The 26,194-nt window shown below is 45.6% G+C and overlaps 1 protein-coding gene across 1 annotated transcript in view; it reads right to left on the reverse strand.

The window, feature by feature from the left end:
* Positions 1-2,205: 2,205 nt before the first annotated feature.
* Positions 2,206-26,194, reverse strand: part of GPC4 (glypican 4) — a 110,383-nt gene continuing 86,394 nt past the window's right edge. Inside the window, exons 3-9 of the mRNA XM_045472490.1 lie at positions 24,309-24,700; positions 11,814-11,979; positions 6,282-6,412; positions 6,035-6,181; positions 5,114-5,250; positions 4,312-4,487; positions 2,206-4,211 (exon numbers count right to left, since the gene is read on the reverse strand). Of these exons, the coding sequence (XP_045328446.1) occupies positions 4,009-4,211; positions 4,312-4,487; positions 5,114-5,250; positions 6,035-6,181; positions 6,282-6,412; positions 11,814-11,979; positions 24,309-24,700 (1,352 nt within the window). The 3' untranslated portion in view covers positions 2,206-4,008. The remainder of the gene's footprint in view (positions 4,212-4,311; positions 4,488-5,113; positions 5,251-6,034; positions 6,182-6,281; positions 6,413-11,813; positions 11,980-24,308; positions 24,701-26,194) is intronic.

The following is a 26,194-nucleotide window of genomic DNA, read 5'->3' on the forward strand; positions in this document are numbered from 1 at the left end:
ATCTCACGGTTCGTGGGTTCGAGCCCCACATCGGGCTCTGCGCTGGCGGTGCGTGAGCCTGCCTGAGATTCTGTCTCTCCCTCTCCCTCTGCCCCACGCCTGCTCTCTCAAAAATAAACTTAAAAAATAAATAAAAAGAATTTTAAAACGTATTCTAATAGAGTAGGAATCATTCCCAGGGTACATTTCCTTTGAACCATTCTCACACATTAACAGTGGTGTTCATGTGCGGTGTTCTAAGAGGATCTTCCCAATTGCTTTGGCCAGTCAGTACCTTCTTCACTGGTGACGATATGTTAACAAACTACCAGGAACGAACTTAACGTGAACAGACAGCATCCTAATGATGCACTCCAGGATTGTAGCACTATCATGACTGTTCCTCGTTCAATTCGACATTTGTTTCTTGAAAGAAAAAAAAAAATCACGTAGATCCATCTGGGCCAAAAGAGTCAAAATCCCAAATGGGGTACCACTGAGAAGCCATGCCTTTAGAATAGGAATCTGTATCTTTAGGGATCCCTCCTCTCAAAGGTAATTAATTAAAAAATTAGGACACTATATGCTACCTTCCATGTAAAAAAGAAAAAACAACAACAAGAAGGAGGGAAAAACCTCTATTCATACTTGCTTGCACATCACGAAACTTTGGGAGATATATTTATAAACCAACTAGTAAGTTTAGAGTGTGGGGGTAACTGGACAGATTGGATGCAGGAACGGAAGGGAAACTTCCCCTGTATACCTTTATGTAGGTTTTGGTTTTTAAACCCTGTCAAGGTATTAATTACCTAATGAAAAGCTAAACTAGATAACTTAAATATTATAGGGATTTGCCTGACGGATGGCCTGGAATTCCTAGATTACTGTATGTTATCTCCCAGAGAGTTTTCACATCTGTAAGGACTTCCAGAAGAAAGTAACCGGAGGAGGTTAAAAGTGGAAACTGAGCTTGTACAATAAAGTGTATCCCAGAATGCAGAGCTACGTTTCCCGCCCACCCCCCACCCCCCCACCCCCCCCCCACGAAGTGCTGAGTTGGAAAAAACGTTCCCAGTGCTTTTTTTTCCTGGTTTCGAAAAAGGCAGGAAAGTTGTACTTGGTAGTTTGGCATTTGCTCGAGGGTGAGAAAGCACACGCAGGCCTCCTGTAGCAGATCCGGTTATGAACGTACTGCACCCTTCAGCTCTGCAAGTGGACACATTCTGCAGACGCAGAAGGCCAAGCCGGATTTTGTGTGGCATCACCTACATCTATTTTTATGCTGGTTCTAGAATCACAGGTGGCAAATTCTACTTCATGTGAACTGTTAGGTTTCTAACACCGAGGGAGGAAAGTTTTAACATGCACATCAATTCTCTGTCCTTTGCCTTTTATCAAATAATAGGTGCTGATTAGACTCTTTTCTGAAATGAAATGTACATCTAAGAGTCGTTAAAATGTTTTTTTCTTAAGGTACAAGAGTGGTGAAGTACTGGGAAAGAAAAAGAATTTCCAAATGACTTTGTAAAACACAAAGTCACATGCTATTAACGGAGACTCTGGAAAAGTCAGGTCTACTAACAAAGCTTTTATTCTACCTCATACTCTGAACTCTTAAGATTTTAAAATATTCGACTTGCCTTTATTCTTTTTTGGTGGGGGGGGGGGGAAGAGTGGGGTGCAACGGTGAGCCTGCCAGCTGGTTAGAAGCCAAGAGTTATCCAGTCAGATCTGAATGGAAAAATCTATGATTTGTTTATTCCATAGTTCAAGTTCAAAAGCAAGAGACAATTTAAATAATAAAAGGGTAACAGGGAAAAATGCAAAGAAAGAAAACAAATCCGTAAGAGTCCAGAAGAACCTTCAAGAATATTTAATTCGGAAAATGTTATTGGTGTAGAGAACTTGACTGAAAGAAAACAGCTGGGCAGAGTTCAAGGTTTTAAATTAAAAACAATCTAACAAGGTCTACGGGGATAACTCTTTGAGCCACAGTTTGGAGACCAGATTCATTTCTACCAAGTAAAAGTAATAGCAGTCTAAGCTAAAAAGGAAATTCCTCACAACTGAGGTAGTTACTAAGTATCAGCACACTTTCCAAGTTCTCACAAGGCGGCTGAGCTATTTACAATCCATTTTCCTCATACATAAATGGAGCACCTTTTCAATTTTGTCTTCTGTGATTTGTTTAAAAAAAAAAAAACAACACTTATACACACCAGCCAGAATATGCCTATTTTATTAACATCATGCTTTAATAAATAACTGGCTACTTCTAATAAAATTAAGCCTCTGTTTACAACAGCCCCCAATATTCCATTTGACCATTCTGCAGAATTTGGTGTAAAAAGTTGAATGAAATGTAGACCCTGAGCTATCAAGTAATTATGTTTCAATATAAAAATAGAGAATTACTCTTACAACTGAAGATTGAACAAGAACACAAACCACCTCTCTGTGGGTTTTAGCTTCTGTGGAATCGGTTGGGATCTTAATGGCTGTCTAGAGCAGGAAGAGACTTGCAGAATTTTCTTTCTGAAGACTTTCGGGAACTCCTTCTTAAAGTGATTTGTTACATTCTCATAGTCTTATGAGCCGTCATTTGTGAGGATACAAGCAACGGGTTCCTAAGGGTCACCGCTAAGATACCGTCTTCTCAGATCTATCTCCTCTCTCCCATCCCCCTCCAAAAACAACATCACATGAAAAGATTCCCGACACTCAGATCCCCCCCCCCCCCGCCCCCGGTGGACGTCTTGGCTGTTAGGGTGGCACAGCGCGGTGAACCACTGCCAGTCCTTTGTCTTTTTCATCAGAGAGGCCTGGGCAAGAAGACTCAAGCAGGACACCTTAGAAATCTTTTTTTACACAAACTGGAATCCAAAACCAAATGCAAATGCACAGACACAGACTTTTTGAATGTTGACAGCTATCCCGTGAGCCCAGGCTGTACCCTGGTTCTGACTAGCCCCCAGACAGCTCCCTCCACTATATGGCTGGGTTTGAGATCCGGTACACCATAACAGGGGGGACCAAATGAGCTTATCGGTCACTTATTTCGGCCATCGGGGTACCAATTCAAAGCAGGTCAGCGTGGACGTGAAGACCAGCATACAGCGGCTTGCTAAACTCGCCTGGATAAAACACAAAAAGACAAAAACCCACCCCCGAGCTAAGTGTGAACATGTGGTAACTGGGACACCCTGAATGCCTTCTATATTTCCAGGGAGAGTGTATTCAAAAGAAATCTTCTTCTAAATGGGCTACACTTTAAGTGTAAACGGGTTTAAGGAAAGGACCGATCTGTGATCTTAGTTTGTGTAACTCAGTTCAACCAAGATGGGTATAGTCTGCAGTCTCTTCCGGTCCCTGGCCATAAACGAAGCATAGCCTTCTTCTTGTACTGATACTCGAACACACCGAACGAGTGTTTCAGAAGCCCCCTTACGGCCTTCGCGATCTGCCCTAACTTTGTAAAAAAACAAAATCACATCCACTCGTCTCCAGATAAGGCAACTAAAACAACAGGGATAAATGGAAATTTCACTGCTTGTTGGGCTTTTCCTTTTAATAAGATAACATGTACAGCTATTTAATATTTCAGAAATACGTACATGTTACATGCCAAGAAAGGACCCTGGTTTTCTTGTAAGAAACAAGGTGAGATCATAATTGAAGGAAAAAAAAAAAAACAACCCACAAACAAAAAGAAAAAAAAAAAACAACAACAAACAAACAAGAGTGATAAAATCACAAATGCACAACTAACTACAGTTCTGTACCTACACTGTTAGCCACGTTTAACATGATTCCAGGGGAGCAGGAACTGACTTGACATCCAAGTCCCTTTTCCCCGCAAAACTGAATGAAAACACAAAGTCAGCCTTTTTGAAACCAGTGGCCACATAGTAAAAACTGTACATCGTTGTCCATTCATTTAAAAAGCAAAGTCACTAGGATGGTATAAAAGTGATAACCGGTGCCTCCTTAACTTTTTGACGGAAACTTTTTCTCGACAATTAAGAATTATCTCCACTCTCTCTGCATAACCAGGAACAAGATGCAGGAGACAGCGAGGAGGTAGGGCTGCGCCCCAACGCGGGCACCGGTGCCGCCGGTTTTATCACTGGCGCTCTTCCCCGAGTGGTCAGTCGCGTTGTACTCCAACTCCGAAGGGCACTGCTGATACTCACAACCACTGCCGCTTCCCTCTCCGCTGCTCTCCTCGCCTAGTGGTTAAAAAAACGGAACAGAGGTTTCATTCTGTTTGTTCTCGTCACAAGGCGCCCAAGGACGAGGTGTAAATCTCAAACCGCGACAAACGCTTACTGATATCAAAGAAGTCCACGTCATTCCCGTTGTACGCGTTCTTCATTTTGCTGGTCATGACCCGAAGGGCCATGATCTGACGAAGGATCAACATGTCCGTTTTGCTGGTGTCGACCTGGACCTCTGGGTTATTGCCCTGGTTGGCTAACCCGTTCCCCGTCACTGCGAACAGGTATCTGAAATGAGAAACGACCCTGTGAAGATGATCAGTAAAACAGAAGGTCGCCAAAGATCACCAGAGAATCCTGCTTGGAGTCTAGTTATTTCCGCGGAGGGCGATGCCCCGGAAGTTCTTCCGCTTTTAAAGAGCTTGGATTTCTCCTTTTCCCGGGCAGGCATCTTGTTTCTCCAATTTGACGGGAACCTTTTGGAAAGCAATGGAGGTTGGTGGCTCAGGGTCAAGTGCCGATACGGAGGCTACGGAGCAAAGTTACTAAGTGTCTAGGGGGAGGGACGCAAGACGTCACCCGAGAAGAGCACGAGACCTTTGGAGAACTGGTGCTTTAGGAGGCGAAGCTGGTGGGCAAAGACCCACAGGGACCGAGTACCATAAAGACGAAACTACTGGAACGGCCTGAGCCCTGGCTGCAGCCCTCACGCGGGGTTGGAACTGCCGTCACAAACTTTGGGCCCAGTACTCTTTGTAAGTAGCCGGGTGCCTTCCCGATGCCTACGGGGTAAAGCCCATTCCTCAGAACGTCCAGAAGCCTTCCACGTCACTGCTACCTACTGTGAGATGCTCCAGGATGCCTCCCTCACCTGACAACAGACAGACCCCCTCTGGAGCGTTCCCGGGGCTGACCTGCTCCTGCCTCTCCCGTTCCAGCAGCCATCCTCGTTGCCATTCCCAGCGGCCATCCTCTCGTCATTGCAAACGGTGCTGGGCAGAGAGGACCAGAACTTTTTGGCCTCTTTCAGCTTCTCCTTGACATCGGTAACCTAATGAAGTGGGGGGGGGGGGGGGGAGGGGGAAGCAAGCGCTCTGTAAAAAACTCACGGCCACCTAAACGTGTGTCTTCTGATCATTTCTAAAGTAGCTCCAGAGTGCTATGTAATTCATTTTCAACTTGAGTCACAAGAGAGAAATGCTGATCAAATGTATACACAAAAGAATAAAATCACGCCCATGAACTAAGAGTCGAAATGCAAGCTCGGAACGAGTTGCCCGGATCCGCTGCCCACTCTACCTCTTTATTACAACTACCATCTGCCGCCTGCCAGCCTCCGTGCCCTGTAGATACAAGGAGAAGACACCCTCTCTTCCCACCAGGCTTTTACACTCTGGCTCAAGCATCTAGAGCAACCCCTCTGTGAAAGCGAGTGCCTGTCATCACGCTCCCTCCTCCTACTGTATGCACAGCCTGCTGCCACGTGCTCGTACTTTCCAACCATCCCAGCGCTTACTATACACCCTCTTTGTCACTTAAGCCTGGGATGTCGGCTTCTCCCTCTTTGCTGGGGCTGAGAACGAGGATGAGTCTTACTGCGTCCCTATAACGTACACAGCGATGGGCGCACGGTACACGCATCACGTTTCCTAACTACGTACCGACTTTATGAGCTAGAAAATCAGAGGCAGATTTATTGACATCCACATGCAAGTTGCTTGAGAAGTTTCACCTGAAAGACCCGCACTTGAAAGCCTTCCAACTAAAAATGCATTCGGAGCAAATGTTTTCAGTTCTTTGCCATTAAACGCGGCCGTTCCTGCCAAACTGCTCACCAGTCGGTCCAAACTAGTGCCGGCTGCTGTGGTCGGGCGTTCCTCAGGGTGATACGGTCTGAAGCGAGCGCTGAAGGCACCTTCAGAGATGGAACGGGAAATCCGGCCGGCCGGGAGGGGCTTGGGAGGTCCACATCCCTGGAAAACCTGCATTGAGGCAAGCACGAGTCACATTAGGGGAGCCGTGTCCCAAGCTGGAGCAGGGGAGGGGCTCTGCCCGTCCTCTCCAGTGTCCTGCCTTCATTACCTTCTGGGACACTTGCACACTGTTCTCTTGCATATTCATAATAGCATCGGAAATCTTCACATCGATGGGGTCCATGACCGATTCGATGTTGAAAGGGCCCTCGAGCCTCTCCGCCACCATCAGCATCGCGTCTAACGTGACGTTGGGGGAAGAACAATACAGCATAAACAGTAAGTTGTCAGTCTGGCTTTGGGTCATCAGTGTGGTTATTTTATTGTCTCTCGTTTCGGGGGGTGGGGGTGGGAGGAGGCATGCATCATAATTCATGTTTTTGTTTCTTTTTAAAAAATGTTTTATTTATTTTTTGAGAGGCAGCATGAGCAGGGGAGGGGCAGAGAGGGGGACAGAGGATCTGAAGCGGGCTCTGTGCTGACAGGCTGACGCCAGTGAGCCTGACGTGGGGCCGGAATTCACAAACTGCAAGATCATGACCTGAGCCGAAGTCAGTCGCTCAACAGACTGAGCCGCCCAGGCGCCCTTTACAGCTTTCTCTATTACACCGAACTGCTTTTAGTCACTATGCATTGCTAGCTCTCTAACGTGTGAAGTGGCCAGGTGAATGCTCTATTCCACAGCAAGGAAACCCAATCAGGAATGTTCTATTATACTGATTATTCGTTCCTTCGTGTGTCAGTGGCTGTCACTGTAAGGCTGTCCGACTCAAAAACGCAAATCTGTTAAAATCCCGGCATATCACTTTCTTGCTTTCCTTTTTGAAATGAAACCCTTTCAGATCCCTGAGTGCACACCTGCAAAGTACAAATGACAGTGTTCCTAGGAATTCTAATGACTTTTCAAATAATGACATTTTGAAAAATGCAATTTTGTGTGAAGATAAACTTCCCATTTCAAACACAAGGGCCTCGAGTTAAAGCAAAAAGATGTACCTCCTTTTTGTTCTGGTGAAAAGACAACACAAGGCCACAGTACACAGAAAGCCACGTGAGTCTTCACGGATCAGTCTGCGAGTTACTTTCACATTCTGGAGGAGTCTAGAAGGCGTCGGCACACACTCTCTTAAAATACGCTGTACTTGTTTGTCTGCCGTATGCGTTCGTTGGGATTATGTGTTTTCAGTGTCCTCTAATTTTCACCAGGAAATGTCAGGCAAACTGGATGTCCGAATGGGAAAAGGACACTCCTGACAAGCACTGAACTTTTCAACTTGTTCTCTCCCCTTTCCACTCTAGTGCCCAAAGCACGGCAGAAGGGTAGGTAGGCCCACGTTATCCACAGCCTTCAGGTAGGCCAAGGACAGCTCCTAGAAAGGAGGGCTAGTTTCCAGAAGATTATTATGTGCCTTTTTCAAAGAAGGCCGCAGGCCACCCCGTGGATCTCCTACCTAAACTTTCCAGTGCAAAGGAGTTTTAGCATCAGCATATCAATGACACCAAATTCGGTCATCAACCTTTCACCTTGAACCTAGGACAAATACAACACACCGTTTTAAGGCACGGGGATCATTGCTCTCAACTGCAATGGCGATGTCACAAACCACAAACAGATTTCCGTGAAATGCACTTTTTTTTTTTTTTTTAAGTAATAACAAATGAAGTTTCAGGTTGCATTGTGGTAAGCGCCAATAAAGTGACGCTTCCAACCTCTAAGCAAAGGCTGCCGGCATGAATATACCATTGTCCTAGAGGAGGAAAAATGCTTTTGATGTGCTAGCAAAAGGAGACTTTTGTAAACAAGTGGAGCACAACTTAAATGTGTTCATCATTGTCAAAGCATCAGGGCTGGCACGTACGGAAAGCACATTCTTCGCCGAAGAAGTCGCTTGCTCCAAATAAAAATATTATGAATAGACAGATAATAAACATCCAAAATGCAGAGCTTTAAACAAGAAAAAAAACCAGCGCGTTTTGAAACTACTTATTCCCCTAGTGGCGAGGAAAGGCCAGATCACTAATGTGTTTGTGAAAGACTGAAAGGAAACATAAACCCGATTCTTCTGGCTGTTTGGCGTCTTTGTAAACTCTGGGAATGGAGGGAAGCCGGGCCTTTGTTGGGGCCAGTGCCATGGCGCTGGGCGCTGCGCGGCTGAAGAATGCGCGAGCTGCCTCCCACCCCCGGGGGAGTCACGGTCGGCCGTCAATGAGGCTCTTCCGTAGGAGCCCTGATGTAGAAGCCCCAAGAGAGATCCAAAGATGGTTGGTTTGGTGTTTTTTCTTCCGGCTGGTCTAGGCTGCCGGCCTCTGATTTGCGGGGTATCTGACTGGTTCCTGCCTCCTGCCAGCCACCCTAAGACCCAATACAAAATTCATGCTGGCAGCAACGTGTGACATGAATAAGGCTGGCTAGGAGTCAGATGACTGTTAACGCAGCTACAGTAGGTGATGGAAAACGAGGCGCAACCAAGCATCACTTACTCTTTTCCAGAAACTGACTTTGTTTGTTTCGGGGGGGGGGGCGGGGGGAGGGGGGCGGCGGTGGGGGGTAGTATTTGGCTGACCTCTTGAACCAACCTCTTCCAAAACCAAGTCCAGGGCGCTTCAAACTGCTTGGATCCATCTGGATAAAGGCTGACAACACTGTAGATGCAACTCAGGAGAAGGAAAAGGAGGACGTGGCGGCCAGAAGGCAGATGTGGAAAACCTATGCTTAGTGTCTCCACGGGTCTAGACCAACTGCGGGATTTCAGTGCTCAGGTTATTTGGCACTGGGTCGGCCCCGCCCCATCAACAAAGTGTCCCCTTCGCGCTAGGCAAAGCGATTCCTTTCACACTGTGCCGCCAATGATCAGAAACCCACACCTTCGGCCTCATGACTGACTGGGAGAACAAAAGGCAGTTTCCCCGACTTAACCCCAAGATCTGATTTAAAGAAGTGGGGGTGGGGGGAAGCCCTTGACCATTCATTAACTGCAGCCGTTTAAAGGGGAAAGCAAAATTCTTTGCAAAGAAAGGAAAAAAAAGAACTTATAGCTGAGGCATGTAAATTGGGAGTGAATTCCACAACCACAGAGCAAATTAAACCCTGGTGAAAATTCATACAAAAAGCACAGGGGATGAACAATGTCTATTATTCCCGGCCTTTTAGACAGAAAGAATAAAATACCCATTAAAAATTAAGTTTAGATACCATTATACACCTCATCCCTCCAAAAAAGGATCATACCAAATAACTGAGGAAAATTGATTCAGAAATCCTATCGATTTCCACTTGGGTTTAATTTGGTTTCTTGAAAGGGAACAGATGTAATTTTTAAGACTCTCAACAAGAATAACGGCAGCACCTCAGCCTCACGGTACCTGGTTGAAAACATTAATTAAGCCAAGCCAGAGGACGGTTTTGATTTGATGTGGGCCCTTGGAAAAAGATTTTGTTAAAAACGGGGGAATTTGTGTTTTAATGCCACGAGTTAGTTTCTGCCAGACGTGTTCGAATAAAGGAATAGTGCAAGGCGCATGCCCCCCCTCTGCACCTTACTCCTGACGCATCCGGACACAAGTTGGCAAAACTAGGTGACCGTCACTGTACGTCGTTGGTACCGTATGGCGAATTCTACTCCTTTGCCCCGAAAACTAGTACGTGAGGTGTTATAAAGTAAAAAGGCTAACCAACATTACAAAAATGAAGTTAGCAAAACTGAACTGCAAATGTGGCATTCGGGTGTGGGGGTGAGGGTGGGATTAAAAAAAGAGAGAGGGAGCAAAAGCATCAACTTTAGATCTGGAAATGCCACGAGCTTTCCTGGCCATGGGAAACCGTCAAAAACAACGATCTCCCCCCGGCTTCGTTCTGGGCATGATGCGCCATTTGTCCGCGTGTTGCCTTCGCTGGTCTTAGGCCTTCCCTTTCATGGGATTCGGCTTTTCTGCGTGTAGATTTTTTTTCCTCAGGTCTTCTAGCTTGGAGCTATTTAGGCTACAATTGTGCCGAAGTGCTTAATATTCACGTCTTTTTTTTTCCCCGTGTCAGTGTGCTCAAGAATCTGCTGGAGCCAATTTATTGATGCATTTTCAAACAGACTTAATATGGTAATTAGCTCTCATGCAGACTAGAAAGCATTCTCTCCCACTCCAATCCCCCCCCCCCCACAAAAATGCCAGCAAATTGTACGCACTTAAGTTCTGCAATTACACAAATGTGACTGGGGGCTGGGGGAAGAAGCGAAGTTTGCTTTTGTGAGCTGTTAGTATGTGTATTCGGTGCCACTATCACAGGAACGTCCATACTGATGTTTTAGGACTAAGCTATGCATGAAAAGCACATCAAGGGAGTCGATGACTGGACATTTAAATTAGCCTTCACTTGTCCTTTCCCACAGATGTCGATTAACCCTCTCAGAAATTGGGTCCTTCGCTTACACGGCAGTCTGGATGCCGGGCTTCAGGTGCACGTTGAGAGTGTTTACCTCTAAAATGACTAGATCAAGAGCCCCTCCGCCCCCACCAGAGCGGTCTACTTCTATCAAATCCTCTACAGAAACAGAACTCCTAAATTCTTACAACTGGATTGCACTTCAAATACCCAAGGAGTATCCGTCCAGTATGCAGAAGATTTGGTCACAGTGTGACAGGTGTAATGATTCAAAAGCTCAGCCAGTGGGGTGCCTGGGTGGCTCAGGGGGTGGATTTCGGCTCAGGACATGGGCTCATGGGTCGTGAGATCAAGCCTCGAGTTGGGCTCTATGCTGACGGCACGAAGCCTGCTTGGGATTCTCTCTCTCCCCCTTTCCCACTCAAGTCTCTGTCTCTCTCTGTCTCTCAAAATAAATAAATAAGCATAAAAGAAAAAACAAAAAGCTCACTCAGTGATGGCTGTACTCCAGCATCTACATGGACACAAACCTATCGTGTTTAACGAAAACTGACCTTTAGGAGAAAAATGTCAAAAAATCCCATTCTCATTTTTTTTTTTTTTAATTTTTTTTTAACGTTTTTTTTTTTTTTAATTTTTTTTTTCGACGTTTATTTATTTTTGGGACAGAGAGAGACAGAGCATGAACGGGGGAGGGGCAGAGAGAGAGGGAGACACAGAATCGGAAACAGGCTCCAGGCTCTGAGCCATCAGCCCAGCGCCCGACACGGGGCTCGAACTCACGGACCGCGAGATCGTGACCTGGCTGAAGTCGGACGCTTAACCGACTGCGCCACCCAGGCGCCCCATTAACGTTTTTTATTTATTTTTGAGACAGAGAGAGACAGAGCATGAACGGGGGAGGGGCAGAGAGAGAGGGAGACACAGAATCAGAAGCAGGCTCCAGGCTCTAAGCCGTCAGCACAGAGCCCGACACGGGGCTCGAACTCACGGACCACGAGATCGTGACCTGAGCCGAAGTCGGCCGCCCAACCGACTGAGCCACCCAGGCACCCCCCCCCCATTCTCATTAAAACTTGCTACTCACCATGTCTAATGTCTTCTACAAGTAAATGAACTTGTAGAACGGTATGAACTCTGAGTACAGTCAGAACGCTGGCAGACAATAAATACTGAACAGAACTTTCACAGATGACAATTACAACATTCCTTATGGCTGGCGTTGAGCTACCTCCAATGACACAAATACTTCCCTCGCTTACTCACCTATGAAATTGTTCCACTCAAAATCAAGATCCCCTTGGTGGGCCAAACAGCCTCTCATAATGTTTGAGCAGTAGTTGTAACATGGCTTCACGGTCACGAGCCCCTGGCAGTGGGAGCAGTAGACCATCCTCAACAAGGCGTGGGTACACTGGGCAGTGGGGTTCACCTGGTTTGGGAGAAGAGAAAGACAATGGTGGGGCCAAGATAACACAGAAATTCCAAGTCCATCAAGCTGACCCTGAAGGTTGGGCCACAAATTCAACTTGAGAATGAGTTGTGACAGACCATGCTGAGCGGGCCTGGCCTGCTTCTTCTAGAGGAAGATTAGATAAAAGGAAGGAGGGAGGCTGGGAACAAGGGTGGAGGGAGGGAGGAACAGGGCTTAACCTTAAATCATCAAGGTGCATGGATTTCCCACCCTGTAGACTCCCATTCTTCCTCCCTCCCAGTCCTTCTCTCTCTTCAACACACTCACTCGCTCTCATTTTCCATGGCTCGATTGTTTCAAAGTCCTCTTACAAGTAAATCTCCGGGATCGGCCACGAGACACAGCAGAGGTGACCTCCTCCTGCCCACCATGCCTGGCCTGGGGTGGCCTCTGCCTTGCCAGACTGGGACCCAAGCGGATCTTCTTCTCAAACACACAGACCACAAGACTGTCCTTTGAACCTTAATCCCCCAATCAAGGTTTAGAAGGGTACCCAGTGTGTACTCCATTCTGTGCCAGTAGCTATGCAGAAGGGAAAAAACAACAAATACTCTACAGGCGTGAATCTGAGTAAATGTAAACGTGGGGTGAGGCAGAGGCCTTCCGAGGCCCGGGAGCAGTACAACACAGTGTTCAGGGAAAACCTGATGGAAGAGAGGAGGCTTCAGTTACATTTTGAAGAAAGGGTTGGATTTAACTGGCCAAGTGAAGGGACGCCATCCAAGCCGGGGAGAGGGAAATGAACACGGGCTGTAAGAGGGCGTACCGAGCGTGTGGGGCTGAGGAGGTGCGGGGACTAAGACTGAATGCCAAGGAAGGAGGGTGCGTGTGGCCAGGGCTTGAAGGCACATGAAGACCAGGCAGACACGGAGATTCCATATGGCACGACACAGGAGGCGACTAAAGTTCATGACGAAGGGAAGTAGCAAGGATGAAAACAGTACCCAAGTCAGACTGGGCTGGCCTTCCACTTAGTGTCTGCTTTATACTTATTTTTTTTAATTTATTTTCTTTAAATTTTTTTTAATGTTTATTTATTTTTGAAAGTGTGTGGGGGTGGGGCGCGGGGCAGAGGCAGAGAGAGAGGGAGACACAGAACTCGAACTCACCAACTGTGAGATCATGACCTGAGCCACTAAAGTCGGACGCTTAACCAACAACCACCCAGGCGCCCCAACGTCTTTTTTTTTAAAATGTTTATTCATTTCTGAGAGAGAGAGAGAGAGAGAGAGAGTGTGTGTGTGTGCGTGTGTGTGAGTGAGTGAGTGAGTGAGTGGGGGAGGGGCAGAGAGAGGGAGACAGGATCTGAAGTGGGCTTTGCGCTGACAGCAGAGAACCGGATGTGGGGTTCGAACCCACAAACTGTGAGATCATGACGTGAGCCGAAGTCAGACGCTCAACTGACCGAGCCACCCGGGAGCCCCTCCTCTTTCTACTTCTATACGGTGATGCTGTCTGAGGCCCGCAAGAGCTGGTTCCACGGGCCATACGTTTTCATCGATGCTTAGAAAGCGTGGCTAGGCATCACTCGCTGGCAGCTGCCCAAAGGTTCCCGTCTTCCATTCTCTCTGCCCCAGCCTCGGCTTTTCGGGGTCACTAGGAGAGGATTAGCGCATCCTTCTCGATCTGCACACGTGAACTTTACACCAGCGCAGGGAGCACGTGCTGGGACCCAGGGCAGTCTGGCCGCGCACTTCACCTCCTCCGCAGCGTGACTTCAGATGCCGCTTATCAACAGTACCCTTAGGAACAGGAACCGGGGCAGAGGTCGGGGAGCGGGGGGCGGGGGGGCTGGAACTAGCAGGAGAAAACCTTAACACCTTTGGGCTCCTACCTGATGTATACACACACACACCCCCTCTTATCTTCACCAGACCTCTAGCCTAAAAGGGGCAGGGCGGGAACATCCAAAAACCAGGTGGTACCCGTTTACGTTAAAGTCAACATTCCCTATAAAGAATTAGGACTTTGCCAAAGTCTTAACCAGGCCCATGTTAGTCCTTTTAATTATGTTTTAACGTCCACCGTAATCTTGGCTCCCCAACCAGTCCGGATAACTAAAAGTTCATTCCTTTGAAAGTCACAGGCGGTTAAGACTTAAAACGCCTGCCCTCCCCACCCCCTCATTTTGTGGATGAGCAAACAGGCCTGGAGAGAGGAGGTGGCTGGACAATGCTGGCGTCACAGAAGTCAGAGCTGGAAGGGGCCTTAGAGATCACATAGTCAGGCTCTCACATTTAAGAGATAAGAAAACCAAAGCCAAGCAGATTAACTGACTTGCTGACAGTCACCCTGCACATCTGATTCTAGAACTGCACCTGATCAAACATTTCCCAGACGGATCATGCTTCCCTGTCTTCTTACTACACACCAGACACGAAACTCTCAGCTGGGGCATCAGTTGCTTTCCTCTTTAATGATACTGCTAAACACCTGTATTTGAGAGACGTAAAGAGTCAGAATGTAAATCTCTACGAGAAATCACAGAATAGCCTATGGCGTTTGTTGAATATTATGCTTAAGAGTTAACAACGTTGGGGCGCCTGGGTGGCTCCATCGTGACCTCACAGTTCGTGGCATCGAGCCCTGAGTTGGGCTGCGCACTGAGCCTCGAGCCTGCTTAAGATTCTCTCTCTCTGCCCCTCCCCTGCTGGTGCCAGCTCTCTCCAAAAAAAAAAAAGAGAGAGAGAGAGAGGAAACAATGTCTCAGTACAAAAACATGTAGAAAGCTAAAGTGCCAACAAATAGTTACTGAGCACTTATCTCAGCGGTGGGGATTACTCTGGAATGGATTTGTGATAAGGTAGCAAGGCAGGTAGGAATCTGTGTTGGAATATGGAACTTGTTCTAGAAGGCACACAGACATTCCAAAATGGTATGGGCCTTTAGGAAATAAGCAAAATTGAAAAGCCCAAGAGTTATACTCGAGACACAGTTTTTTCCAGAGAGACCTTTTTCTCCTTTTTTTTTTTTTTTTTTAAACTCTAGGACGTGGCCCGCTGTATTCTTACTTCCACTGTAAGTCAAATCTGGGACGTAGTAGATCTTGTAGTACAGTTCCCCAGCACAGGGACATGTTGGCTCGAGTTTGAAAAACAGAAACTGAAGGAAATGACACAGTAGAGTTTTATTAAAGGAAGATTACGAAGCTGGGTTTGGCCGACTTTTTCCATTTCATTCTCTGGCTAAGCACTGGCTCATGCTCTACACAGGACTGGCGGTCTAACCACTAAAAACGATCACAAGGAACTGAGCTATAACATGCTCTGGAAATGCTAAATACCAGGACTGAGGAGAGGTGGCAAAGTTCTAAGAAAACTGCGATGGGGAAGCACACGCACAACAGCCACGTTGGGGCAAATCGAATGGAATCTTTTGTCTCACAACCATTAGCCAGACCACTGTGAGGAACTTCACATGAAGGGAATTCAGACCCTGGGAAAACAAAACCCTTGTGTGAGAATGAGGCCCCGGTACAGAGGAGGGTGTTAACACAGTCAGGAAATGGAAAGAAATAGGGGTCCCCTGTAATGCTCATCCCCACCCCCAGAGGTAATAGCAATAACGTGACCACTCCCCAGGCCTTGGGTCCCCCTCTCACCAACCCAGCCAAGCTCAGGACGGTGAACCCGGAGTGCCAAGGAGCAGCTCTCCCTTTGGACTCTGGAGTACCCAGGGGAGAAACAAAATGGAGTAGATTCCTTAACGCCCCTCACCCATTTAGCTCATCCCCCCTCCCATAACCCCTCCAGTAACCCTCTGTTTGCTCTCCATATTTAAGAGTCTCTTATGTTTTGTCCCCCTCCCTGTTTTTATATTATTTTTGCTTCCCTTCCCTGGTGTTCATCTGTTCTGTGTCTTAAAGTCCTCATATGAGTGAAGTCATATGATATTTGTCTTTCTCTAATTTTGCTTAGCATAATACCCTCTAGTTCCATCCATATAGTTGCAAATGGCAAGACTTCATTCTTTTTGATTGCCGAGTAATACTCCATCATCATTGCGCTATATGCTAACTAACTTGGATGTAAATTTTTTTTTAAAAAAGAAACAAAATGGATACCTATCTTCTAGAATCCTCAAGAGCTTCATTCTGGGACTTTATTTATTTTCAACGGAAATTCAAGTTCATTCACATTCTACTCCCTTGTAACCCTCAAAATCAATGACTTCTTGAGTCCCCAAATAACTTACTAAAGTAAGTACTTAGTAAAGTACATTTACGTTGAGACCCAAGTCCAAGTGGTAGATTGGGCCACATGCAGAGTGATAAAAGGGGTAAACTATACTCCAAGGGCTTCCTTTCATCCTTGTGTTCAGCACCAAGGGTCTGGGGAGCTCAGTCAGTTAAGTGTCCGACTTCAGCTCGGGTCATGATCTCACGTTTGTGGGCTTGAGCCCCACGTCGGGCTCTGTGCTGACAGCTAGGAGCCTGGAGCCTGCTTTGGATTTTGTGTCTCCCTCTCTCTCTGCCCCTCCCCTGCTTCCGCTGTCTCTGTCTCTCAAAAATGAATAAATGTTTAAAAATTAAAAAAAAAATGTTCAACACCACGGTTCCTTTGGGTTACAACTCTTGACCAACATTTGAGGTTTTCCTTTGGTTTAGAAGGGTGTGTTGAACTCTGATGCCAGTAATTTCAGAATCCTAGGGGCTGGGGTAGGAGTGGGAGTAGGGGTTATGATTACTTTGATAAAAGGCACATTTTCTCAGACCTCTCTTAGAGGAGCTACTTCTCAAAATGGTATTTAGAAACAGAGAAGGGAAAATTATACATTCTTCCCTTTCCCCTTTGAACCACTAAGAGAATGGATCAATGGGCTCAGGAGAAAAAAGCTTATTTAGCATTTATGGTTTCATGATCATGAAGGTCCTGATGTCAAGGCTGAAGAGAAAAATATTCTGCTCTATGTCAGAATTACCTGTCTACTGATAGCTTTTATTGGATTGTATTAGTACGTAAGATACAGTTATAGAGTACTTACTAGGTGCCAGGCTCTGTTCCGAGTACTTTACGTGTCTATTAACTCATTTACGCCTCAAAATAATCGTATGAGAGGAGTATTATCATTTCATTTCACAGATGAGAAAGCCGAGGTCCAAAGAGTTTAAGGGATTCACACATGATCCGTCCAGTAAACGGCCAAGATTTGCATGCAGGCATTTTGGTTCTAGAATAGGTACTCTCAACTTCCTTGAGTATCGGAATGGCTTCTTTTGAGTAACAGAGAACAGTGAAGGAAACGTGAGGGCAGCACGTGGGGCTGGGCCTTCTCCACAGCTCCCCAGACCCAGCACAGGGTATCCACACACAGGGATGGGGAGGGATGTTTATCCACATGGATCAGTACTTGACTAGATCCTTGGATGAGAGGACCTACTACTTAATAAACAACAAGGACTTATTCAGCCAATGCTATAACGTCACAATGGTTTAAGATGCCACAGGGGCGAAGAAAAAAATATATATGCCACTCACCGGCCCCTGCTCACCAAGAGTTCAACAGCTCAAGCAAACACTGCTGCACATGGAGAAAAAAAGAGCTACTTCAACAACAACAACTCCAGAAAACAATACACACATTTTACCAAAGTTCTAACATTTTGAAAGAACTGTAGCTATGTGGCAGAGATGATCAATTTCTACTAGGAAGTGGGGCATTACATATGAAAAACGTTTGACATTATTTATGTAAGAATGAGGTGGTGTGGGTGCCTGGGTGGCTCAGTCGGTTAAGAGTCTGACTTCAGCTCGGGTCATGATCTCACAGTTTTTGAGTTCGAGCCCCGTGTCGGGCTCTCTGCTGTCAGCACAGAGCCCGCTTCGGATCCTCTGTGCCCCTCTGTCTCTGCCCCACCCCTGCTCCATCTCACTCTCTCAAAAATAAACAAACTTGAAAAAAAAGAATGAGGTGCTTTGACTTGTTTACTTTGCGGGGGGGGGGGGGGGGCAGCATGGTAGAAAGGGGACATCATCAGGACTCAACACTTCTATATGAACTCAAATCAAAATCTGAGTTAGTGACCCATAATGACAATATATTAATAGCCAATTTCCAAGTCTTAGAAAATCCTTCAAGACTGACCAAGGTCTTTCTAAAGGCTAAAGTGTCTTAGGATTTTAGGAGGCAGTCTGTTTTTCATGGTAAAAGTCAATGGGAGGGAGGAAGAACCCTCATTTCCCTTTCATAAGATACTCATTCCTGCCATCCTCAGGATATACATTTGACACTGATATCTGCACACCATTTCTGCTATAAAAAGGCTTTGCAGAAAAGTCCCCTTCTCTGCAAAGACTTTTCTAATATAGATTACGACTTTCTACTAAATAACCTCCATTTTCCAAGCACCACATCAAAAACTACTGCAAGCAGCCTGAAGAAAAGAAAAATGCTGGAGAGGAACTCTTCACGCAGCCTGGATTTCGTTTCAGTAATTCAGAGCGAGCCTTAAGCCACATTACACAGTGATGGCAGTCAACAAGCTGCACTGAAGTTAAAAACACATTTCCTTTTAGTTTATTCCAGTCCCTGACATACATTTGCTGCAACGTTTTTTTTTTGGTCTGCAAAGCCAATAGTACTGAACAAACAAAAAGAGATCTAGATTTTATCTGTTGCTTGGTAACATAAGCACCCAATAAAAATAAGGGGAAAATCTTTCCCAAAATTATGGTTAAAAAAAAAGACAGGGAACCCAAACACGCTGTGAGACGTGACGAGTTTATTCAACAACTTCCTAGTTTTTGAATTCACTGAATACTCATGAAGAAAGGACGATGAAATGCTCCCATTTCCTTGAGAACAGGATTTTATTTTATTTTTTTTTTAACGTTTATTTATTTTTGAGACAGAGAGAGACAGAGCATGAATGGGGGAGGGGCAGAGAGAGAGGGAGACACAGAATCGGAAGCAGGCTCCAGGCTCTGAGCCATCAGCCCAGAGCCCGATGCGGGGCTCGAACTCGCAGACCGTGAGATTGTGACCTGAGCTGAAGTCGGGCGCTTAACCGACTGAGCCACCCAGGCGCCCCGAGAACAGGATTTTAAAGACGTAACAAAATACATGGAATTAACCAGGACCCACTCAGGAATATTTATAGACACACTGTAGGTAAGACTGAAGCATCAGTTGTATTGACCTCCTTACAGAGGGCTCTATTTTTGTCCTGAGAGTATGCCGCTCAGTTTCCTCAGTCCTTCACACTCCTCCCATCCCACTCCCTTCCCTATTAGCTAAAGTCCTACCTTCCTCTTTGCAATCCTACTGTTTATAAAGGTTGTGAGTGAAAACAAATATTAAGTGTTGGAAAAATGTCTACACCCTGCTTCTTAAAAGCTTTTTGTATAGGGGCACCAGGGTGGCTTATGTGGTTAAGCGTCCGACTCTTGATTTCAACTCAGGTCATGATCTCACGGTTTGTGGAATGGAGCCCTCCGTCGGGCTCTGCGCGGATAGCACAGAGCCTGCTTGGGATTCTCTGCCTCCGTCTCTGCCCCTACCCCGCCCCCCCCACGTGCTCACCCCCTCGCGCGCTCTCTCTCTCTCGTGTGTATGCATGTGCGCTTTCAAAATAGATAAACTTTTTTAAAAAAAAGCTTTTTGTATAGATTTATAAAATTTACATTTATCGTGATTCGGGAAATGGCAGAATAATTTGGGCAGCACTCCTGTATGTGCTGGGGCACTGTGGACACACAAAACTGAAGGGGGAGCAACGGAAATTGTTTTCAAGGCAGGACAATCATTTAGACATCACAATGTAAAGCACTGATTCCTAATTATAGCCCCTGTAGTTGGGGTGGGGGTGTAGACACAGTCCCATTATGTCAGTGTTAATTGAAACCATGAGAACGCAACTGTCTTTGGCATAGGAGCTATTAATTTGCATGGTGCATGCAACCACTTGTGCGTTCTTGAAAGACCACAACAGACTTCCCCCTTCCAGGCAAAACTGCTGTTATGGCAGGTAAATGCGAAATGCATCACGAACCATGACAAGTACGACGGAGTAAGGAATACGGAGATGTGTAACGCCAGAGTACTCTTGAACCATTTGTTCCTAATTAAGGGGACTCTTCTGAAGTTGGGACTGTAAATCTCAGTGGAGTGAGCTGCAAGGCAAATGTCCTTCAACTAAGAAGTGACTTTCTCTTGGAGTCAGTTAAGCCTGCTGGTGCTAATGGCCTTTAAAAGGTTTCAGTGATCATCAAATCATTGCTACACGTGTAACTACAACTCTTGTGTTGCAAAAGTTAGCTGGAAAAACAGGGCATCCGCTTACACACACAAAAAGTGGGAACATGTTTGAGTTAGGTATACAGTAACTAGTCCCCAAGACCACAGTGCTTTTCCATATTTGACTTTGAAAGACACCTTTGTAGAGCGGGTGGGTAAGGTGGCGGGCCGGAATTAGGAAATATATCCTCCTCTCTGAGAGGCCTTTCTTTTCCACGCCCAAGAATAATTAATTCTATCGGACACCAAAAGAAGGAATGTCTATTTCTTGGGTTGCTGTAGTTACACTTGCAGACTACCCTTTGACAGCAACTGGCAGTGGCGGGAGCCCATATGAAAAACCAGTGCTTGGGTCCCCAAACTGGTCAAGAAGCTTATCTTATTAACCAAATATAGGGGTTTTTTTTCCAGCATGTTCAGTTTGGAATAAGGTTTTGATAGATAATTTACTGTCTTCCCTATACCACTGTATATTAAAATTTTCTATTTCATAGTCATACTCTAGAAATTAGTGTAATAAATATTTTCTCAAATACCTAAGTATTCCTTGCAGGCTTCTAAGCAACAACATTACAGAGATGAGAGATTTTTTTTTTTTACATATATTGTGTTTTAACTCCTTTAGAAACTGACTTGATGCCCAAGTGTCTTATTATTGTGTAGTTTAAATAACATAACCCAACGTAGCTGAAGGGTTTGCTTTTAAGTTAGTCCTTAGTCTACAAGAAGCTCAGCAGGGAAGCACAACATTATTTTAAAAGTTTACGGGGCTCCCGGGTGGCTTAGTCGGTTAAGCATCCGACTTCGGCTCAGGTCATGATGTCGTGGTTCGTGGGTTCGAGCCCCGCATCGGGCTCTGTGCTGACAGCTCGGAGCCTGGAGCCTGCTTCAGGTTCTGTGTCTCCCTCCTTCTCTGCCCTTCCCCCACTTGTGCTCTGTCGCTCTCTCTCGCTCTCTCTCTCAAAAATAAACAAACATTGGGGCGCCTGGGTGGCGCAGTCGGTTAAGCGTCCGACTTCAGCCAGGTCACGATCTCTCGGTCTGTGAGTTCGAGCCCCGCGTCAGGCTCTGGGCTGATGGCTCAGAGCCTGGAGCCTGTTTCCGATTCTGTGTCTCCCTCTCTCTCTGCCCCTCCCCCGTTCATGCTCTGTCTCTCTCTGTCCCAAAAATAAATAAACGTTGAAAAAAAAAATTTAAAAAAAAAATAAATAAAATAAACAAACATTAAAAAAAAGATCTTAAAAAAAAGTTTCCAATTGCAAATACAAACTTTAAAGCAGACATGAAAGAGTATTTTCAACTAAACAAGTGGCAAGTGATGTTTACTCAAAGTAAATCAAGCCCTACAGCTTGTGTTCACTGTATTCTCACAAAACTACGCAAATATCTCTTAGGCAGATACGAGAATACAGTGACTGTAGAATACACATTAACTCTGAAACAAATTTAGGGTTATATTTAGAAAGGAACGTTCTCCAACAACTTAACAGTACTAAGGTACACAGGAAATCTCTTGCTTAAAAAAAATTCATACCAAAAGAAACATCAGAAACGGATCGTGACTCTTACTTTGAGTCACATGCTCCTTACGGCATAGGCTAAGGGCGTTTGGATCTTACATACAAAAGCCGATCTTGCTGATTTCCCACCACGAATTCTGAGAAGCAGGTCAAGAAGAATGTGACACCGGGAAACCACAACTGCTTCCTTGTCCCTACCCTGGGAAGTGGGCTGGTGTGGACAATGGCAAACCTTCTGGCCCTCAACCTTCTCATCGGTGAAGAAGGGTCTCGAAATCACTTCTTGTGTTACCTACAGCCTTCTACCCCAAGTGGGAGGTTCTGGAATCTCAGTTCTCTAGGGGGTCTCCAACTTAGCAAAGTTAGGCTAACCAGACTTGTGCTGGCCTGTCCCTTTACCCAAGAATCGAAAGGGGGATGGTTAATTTAAAAGCAACCACTTTTCAGACGCTTACAAAAAGGGCTTTCTCCTCCTTGTCTTTCTCTTCAGCGCGAGTCTGCACACATGCACACACGTACACAAGCAGGCACACACACGCATTCAAGTCACATAGCAGCGCCTGTCTGCCTATCCAGATTCGCATGAAGCCAAGGACTTGCTGAAGAAGGGCAGATGTGTGAGGTGAGCTACAATGTAAATGACTTTGATCTGGAGTCACTGTGCCAGTGCCATTATTAGTCCTTTAATTATAACCACCATCCCCCCACGTGCACACATCCACCCTCCTATGCCTCAACAAATTGTTGCAATTTGTAAGGAAAATATCAGGAGAAAAAGGAGTGAACAGAAACATGCTGGAAAGAATTGTTTCCTGCAAATTTATGGCCTGGAGATGAGAGAGAACAAACAAAACTGAAATAACGAATGCAACCAATCAACGAATCCTTGTATCACCCAATCCTAGTACGAAATATCCCATAAGCATCTAATCTTTTACGGCACACAATTCATCAGAATCTGCTCTTTGCTGGGTTAACGCAAGTTTGGTCTCTAACTAGGGTAACCATGAATCCCGGTCCGCTAGGGACAATCCTATTGCTTATTTCAAGTTAGTGGCACATGTGGTCTGGGTAGGGCTGTGAATAAGCACCTCTCGGTTTCGACGATAAGCATCCTGGTTTGGACGATAAACCGAATGGTCACTTGAACTCTAGATGAACTGGTAGACAATCCGATTCATATTCCAGTTGTGTTGCTGTTCAGTTTTTATTTTGACCTCTCCTTCAGTCCCCCAAACAACCAAATGGCCTAAGTAAAAGCTGCTGACCTTATGACTGCAATTTTTTTTAGCAAATGGACTACAATTTAGTTTTTTCCTTTGGAGGCCGGAACGTAATGGCACCAAGATCAGTCCTCCAGAAGGTAATGTGCCCCAGGGTATTCTGTTCCTTCACTGGTATTAAGTCATGGAAGGGTAGAGGTGGAAAGGCCTTCAAATTTCGTCTTTTTTTCTGGGGAAGGGGGAGTAAAGGAGCCATAGAACCATTTCCCCCTCAGAATCTGACTCAATACTCGACTTGGCAAAGGGGAAAGCAAAGCTTCTCCGGTGCAGCCAGGAGGTGAAGTCCCCGTGTCTCTCTTCCTCTCCTCAAGGAGGCCCCTGAGACACCTTCTTAAGGGGCTTCAAAGAACACAGTCCAATTCCTTCAATTTACAAATGAGGAAACTAATATATTCATTCTGTCTATTGGTACTCCTATAAACAAAGCCATAAGTCAAGAGCAGGTGGCCCACACTGATTGTCATAAGAAGCTCTGCCTTCTCAAGAGCACGGAGTACACCTTAAAACATAGAACACGGAAACACGCAGTAACGGATGCTAAATACTGTTCCAGACTGCAACCGGCAGGCCCAAACCCAGTCACTCAAAGCAACTAAATATGGAACCTGTCTGCTTCTTCCTCTGGAGGGGAAGTAGAATAGGAGGCAAAAAGAGTATGGCGATATTAGACTCAGTTTGAAAATGAAGGTTCCAAAGTGAACATACAATCTGCTTCTAAGAATAGCTACCAAGGAAACCACTGAAAAGAATGATGATGTTCCTCACAGCATTGGTTTCTAACTATACGGCATACGTGTATCGGGCCAATGTGTGCGAGGGAAAAAGGCAAGAGAGAGAAGAGAGCAGAACAGAAGAAAACCGTTCTCGAGCCCACGTATCTGTCTACCTCCCAAACTTCCTCTTAAAATGCAACAACACAGGGGTGCCCAGGTGGGCTCAGCCGGTTAAGCATCAGACTCTCGATTTCGGCTTAGGTCATGATCTCAAGTTCGTGAGATCGAGCCCCACACGGGGCGCTGAGCTGACCGCGTGCAGCCTACTTGGGATTTTCTCTCTCTCTCTCTCTCTCTCTCATATATATATATATATATATATATATATATATATCTGTGCCCCTCCTCTGCCCACGCTCTCTCTCTCAAAACAAATAAACATTAGATAGATACATAGATAGATAGATAGACAGATAGATAGAAAGAAAGAATGAAACAACACACACAAAAAAACACAGGATGCAGCCAGTGCTTACCACGGACACTTTGCTCACTACGTCCCTCGCAACTGCCAAGCCCTGAGCAAAAGTACGGGCTGCTACAAACGCACGGGTGACCTGCAGCTTCAGCTTCCGAGGGACATCTCCAAAGGGCTTCAGCTGCTCGGTGTACTTGCTCACACATTCCAGGTACTCGTCTGTAAAGTGGTACTGGGAGTTCACCAGGCGGAACATCCGCTCCAGAAGGCGAGCCCAGAAGTCGCTTAGCATCTCTTCCAGGTTGACGCTTCCCGCCACATAGTAGCGCTTCAGCTCTCCGAAGAGATCTTTAAATAGCTCGGAATTCTGCATGTATAAGCGGCCATATGTCTTCACGAACATGTCATTGAGGGATTTCTCTGCATTTTCCAGCAGTTCTTTGAAGAATTCTAAAAACCAAACAAAAAAAAAAAAAGAAGAAGAAAAAGAAAGAAAGGGTTTTCAGTAACTGAATAACGGAGGGCTCTTCGGGTCCATTTGAAGACTGAAAAAAAAATCAGAGAATTAAACTGGAAAACATGCTCACATAGGTGGATTTCTTTCGGGGGGATGTGGCATTGCTGGTCGTTTGTCAACGAAAGGAAACCTAGGTCACCAGTCACAAAGTCTCAGGGGGAAAAAAAGAATATTTTAGACCAAGAACTTCTCGGAAGTCAATATAAAACACACACACAGCCAGACATGTCTCTCATTCAGTCACAAGGTAAAGAAAGAACCAGATAAAAATGGGTACACGAAGTCTAAAACATGAGATCTGCCAGAACTTTCTTACCATAAGACTCTAAACCAAAGCCAATGATGCCTCCGAATTGAAACCTAACACCAGTGGACAGGTATTTTCAAAACATGTTGTTTTACTTGGACATATTTTTTTTTTTTCTTTTTCTCCTTACATCTACATGACATGTAAGAACGCTACCCAGGAAATGCTAGCGGACAAGAAACATATGAAACACCCTAAAAGCTAGCACTGAGATTTTCCGCAACTAAGTTCACAGGTGTTCCCTGGGACATTAGTACAAACTGGGGTATCCAAGCTGACCTTGGGTTCTTAAAGGATTCGTATGGCAACATCATGAGATTCTTGGCGGGAAGTGGGGAGGAGAGAGAGGGAAATGTCTAACAGACTCAACCACAGATCTGGTATATTTATAGGACAACAGGGAAAACTAAAATAAATAAGAATTCCTGGTTATTTTGGATTTACTTTTTTGGCCTGAGTGTTAAAGATAGTAATCTCTTAAGTACACATGGCAAATTAGTTTCTCCTGAAGCTTTTCTTAGGCAGGTCAGAGAAGAGAAGAGCTAATGGTGCATCTGTATCAATAATTCTTCAAGAATCTATGGTTGGTATAAAAATAAACACTTCATGGGGCACCTGGGTGGCGCAGTCGGTTGGGCGTCCGACTTCAGCCAGGTCACGATCTCGCGGTCCGTGAGTTCGAGCCCCGCGTCGGGCTCTGGGCTGATGGCTCAGAGCCTGGAGCCTGTTTCTGATTCTGTGTCTCCCTCTGTCTCTGCCCCTCCCCCGTTCATGCTCTGTCTCTCTCTATCCCAAAAATGGATAAACGTTGAAAAAAAAATTAAAAAAAAAAAAATAAACACTTCATGACATCAAGTGTATAAGCAGGAAATGTAATAAATACCGAAGCAAAATATAAGGACATCAATTAAGAAAGTGCCTCCAGGGATGCCTGGGTGGCTCAGTTGGTTAAGCATCTGACTCTTGGTTTTGGTTCCGGTCATGCTCTTGCAGTTTGTGAGTTCAGGCCCCACATCGGGCTCTGCTTGCTCGGGATATTCATTCATTCATTCATTCGTATTCTGTCTGTCTGTCTGTCTGTCTCTCTCCACCCCCGCCCCGTGCTCCTCCCTGCCTCCCT

This window comes from Leopardus geoffroyi, chromosome X (assembly GCF_018350155.1).
Source record: "Leopardus geoffroyi isolate Oge1 chromosome X, O.geoffroyi_Oge1_pat1.0, whole genome shotgun sequence".
Classification (NCBI taxonomy): domain Eukaryota; kingdom Metazoa; phylum Chordata; class Mammalia; order Carnivora; family Felidae; genus Leopardus; species Leopardus geoffroyi.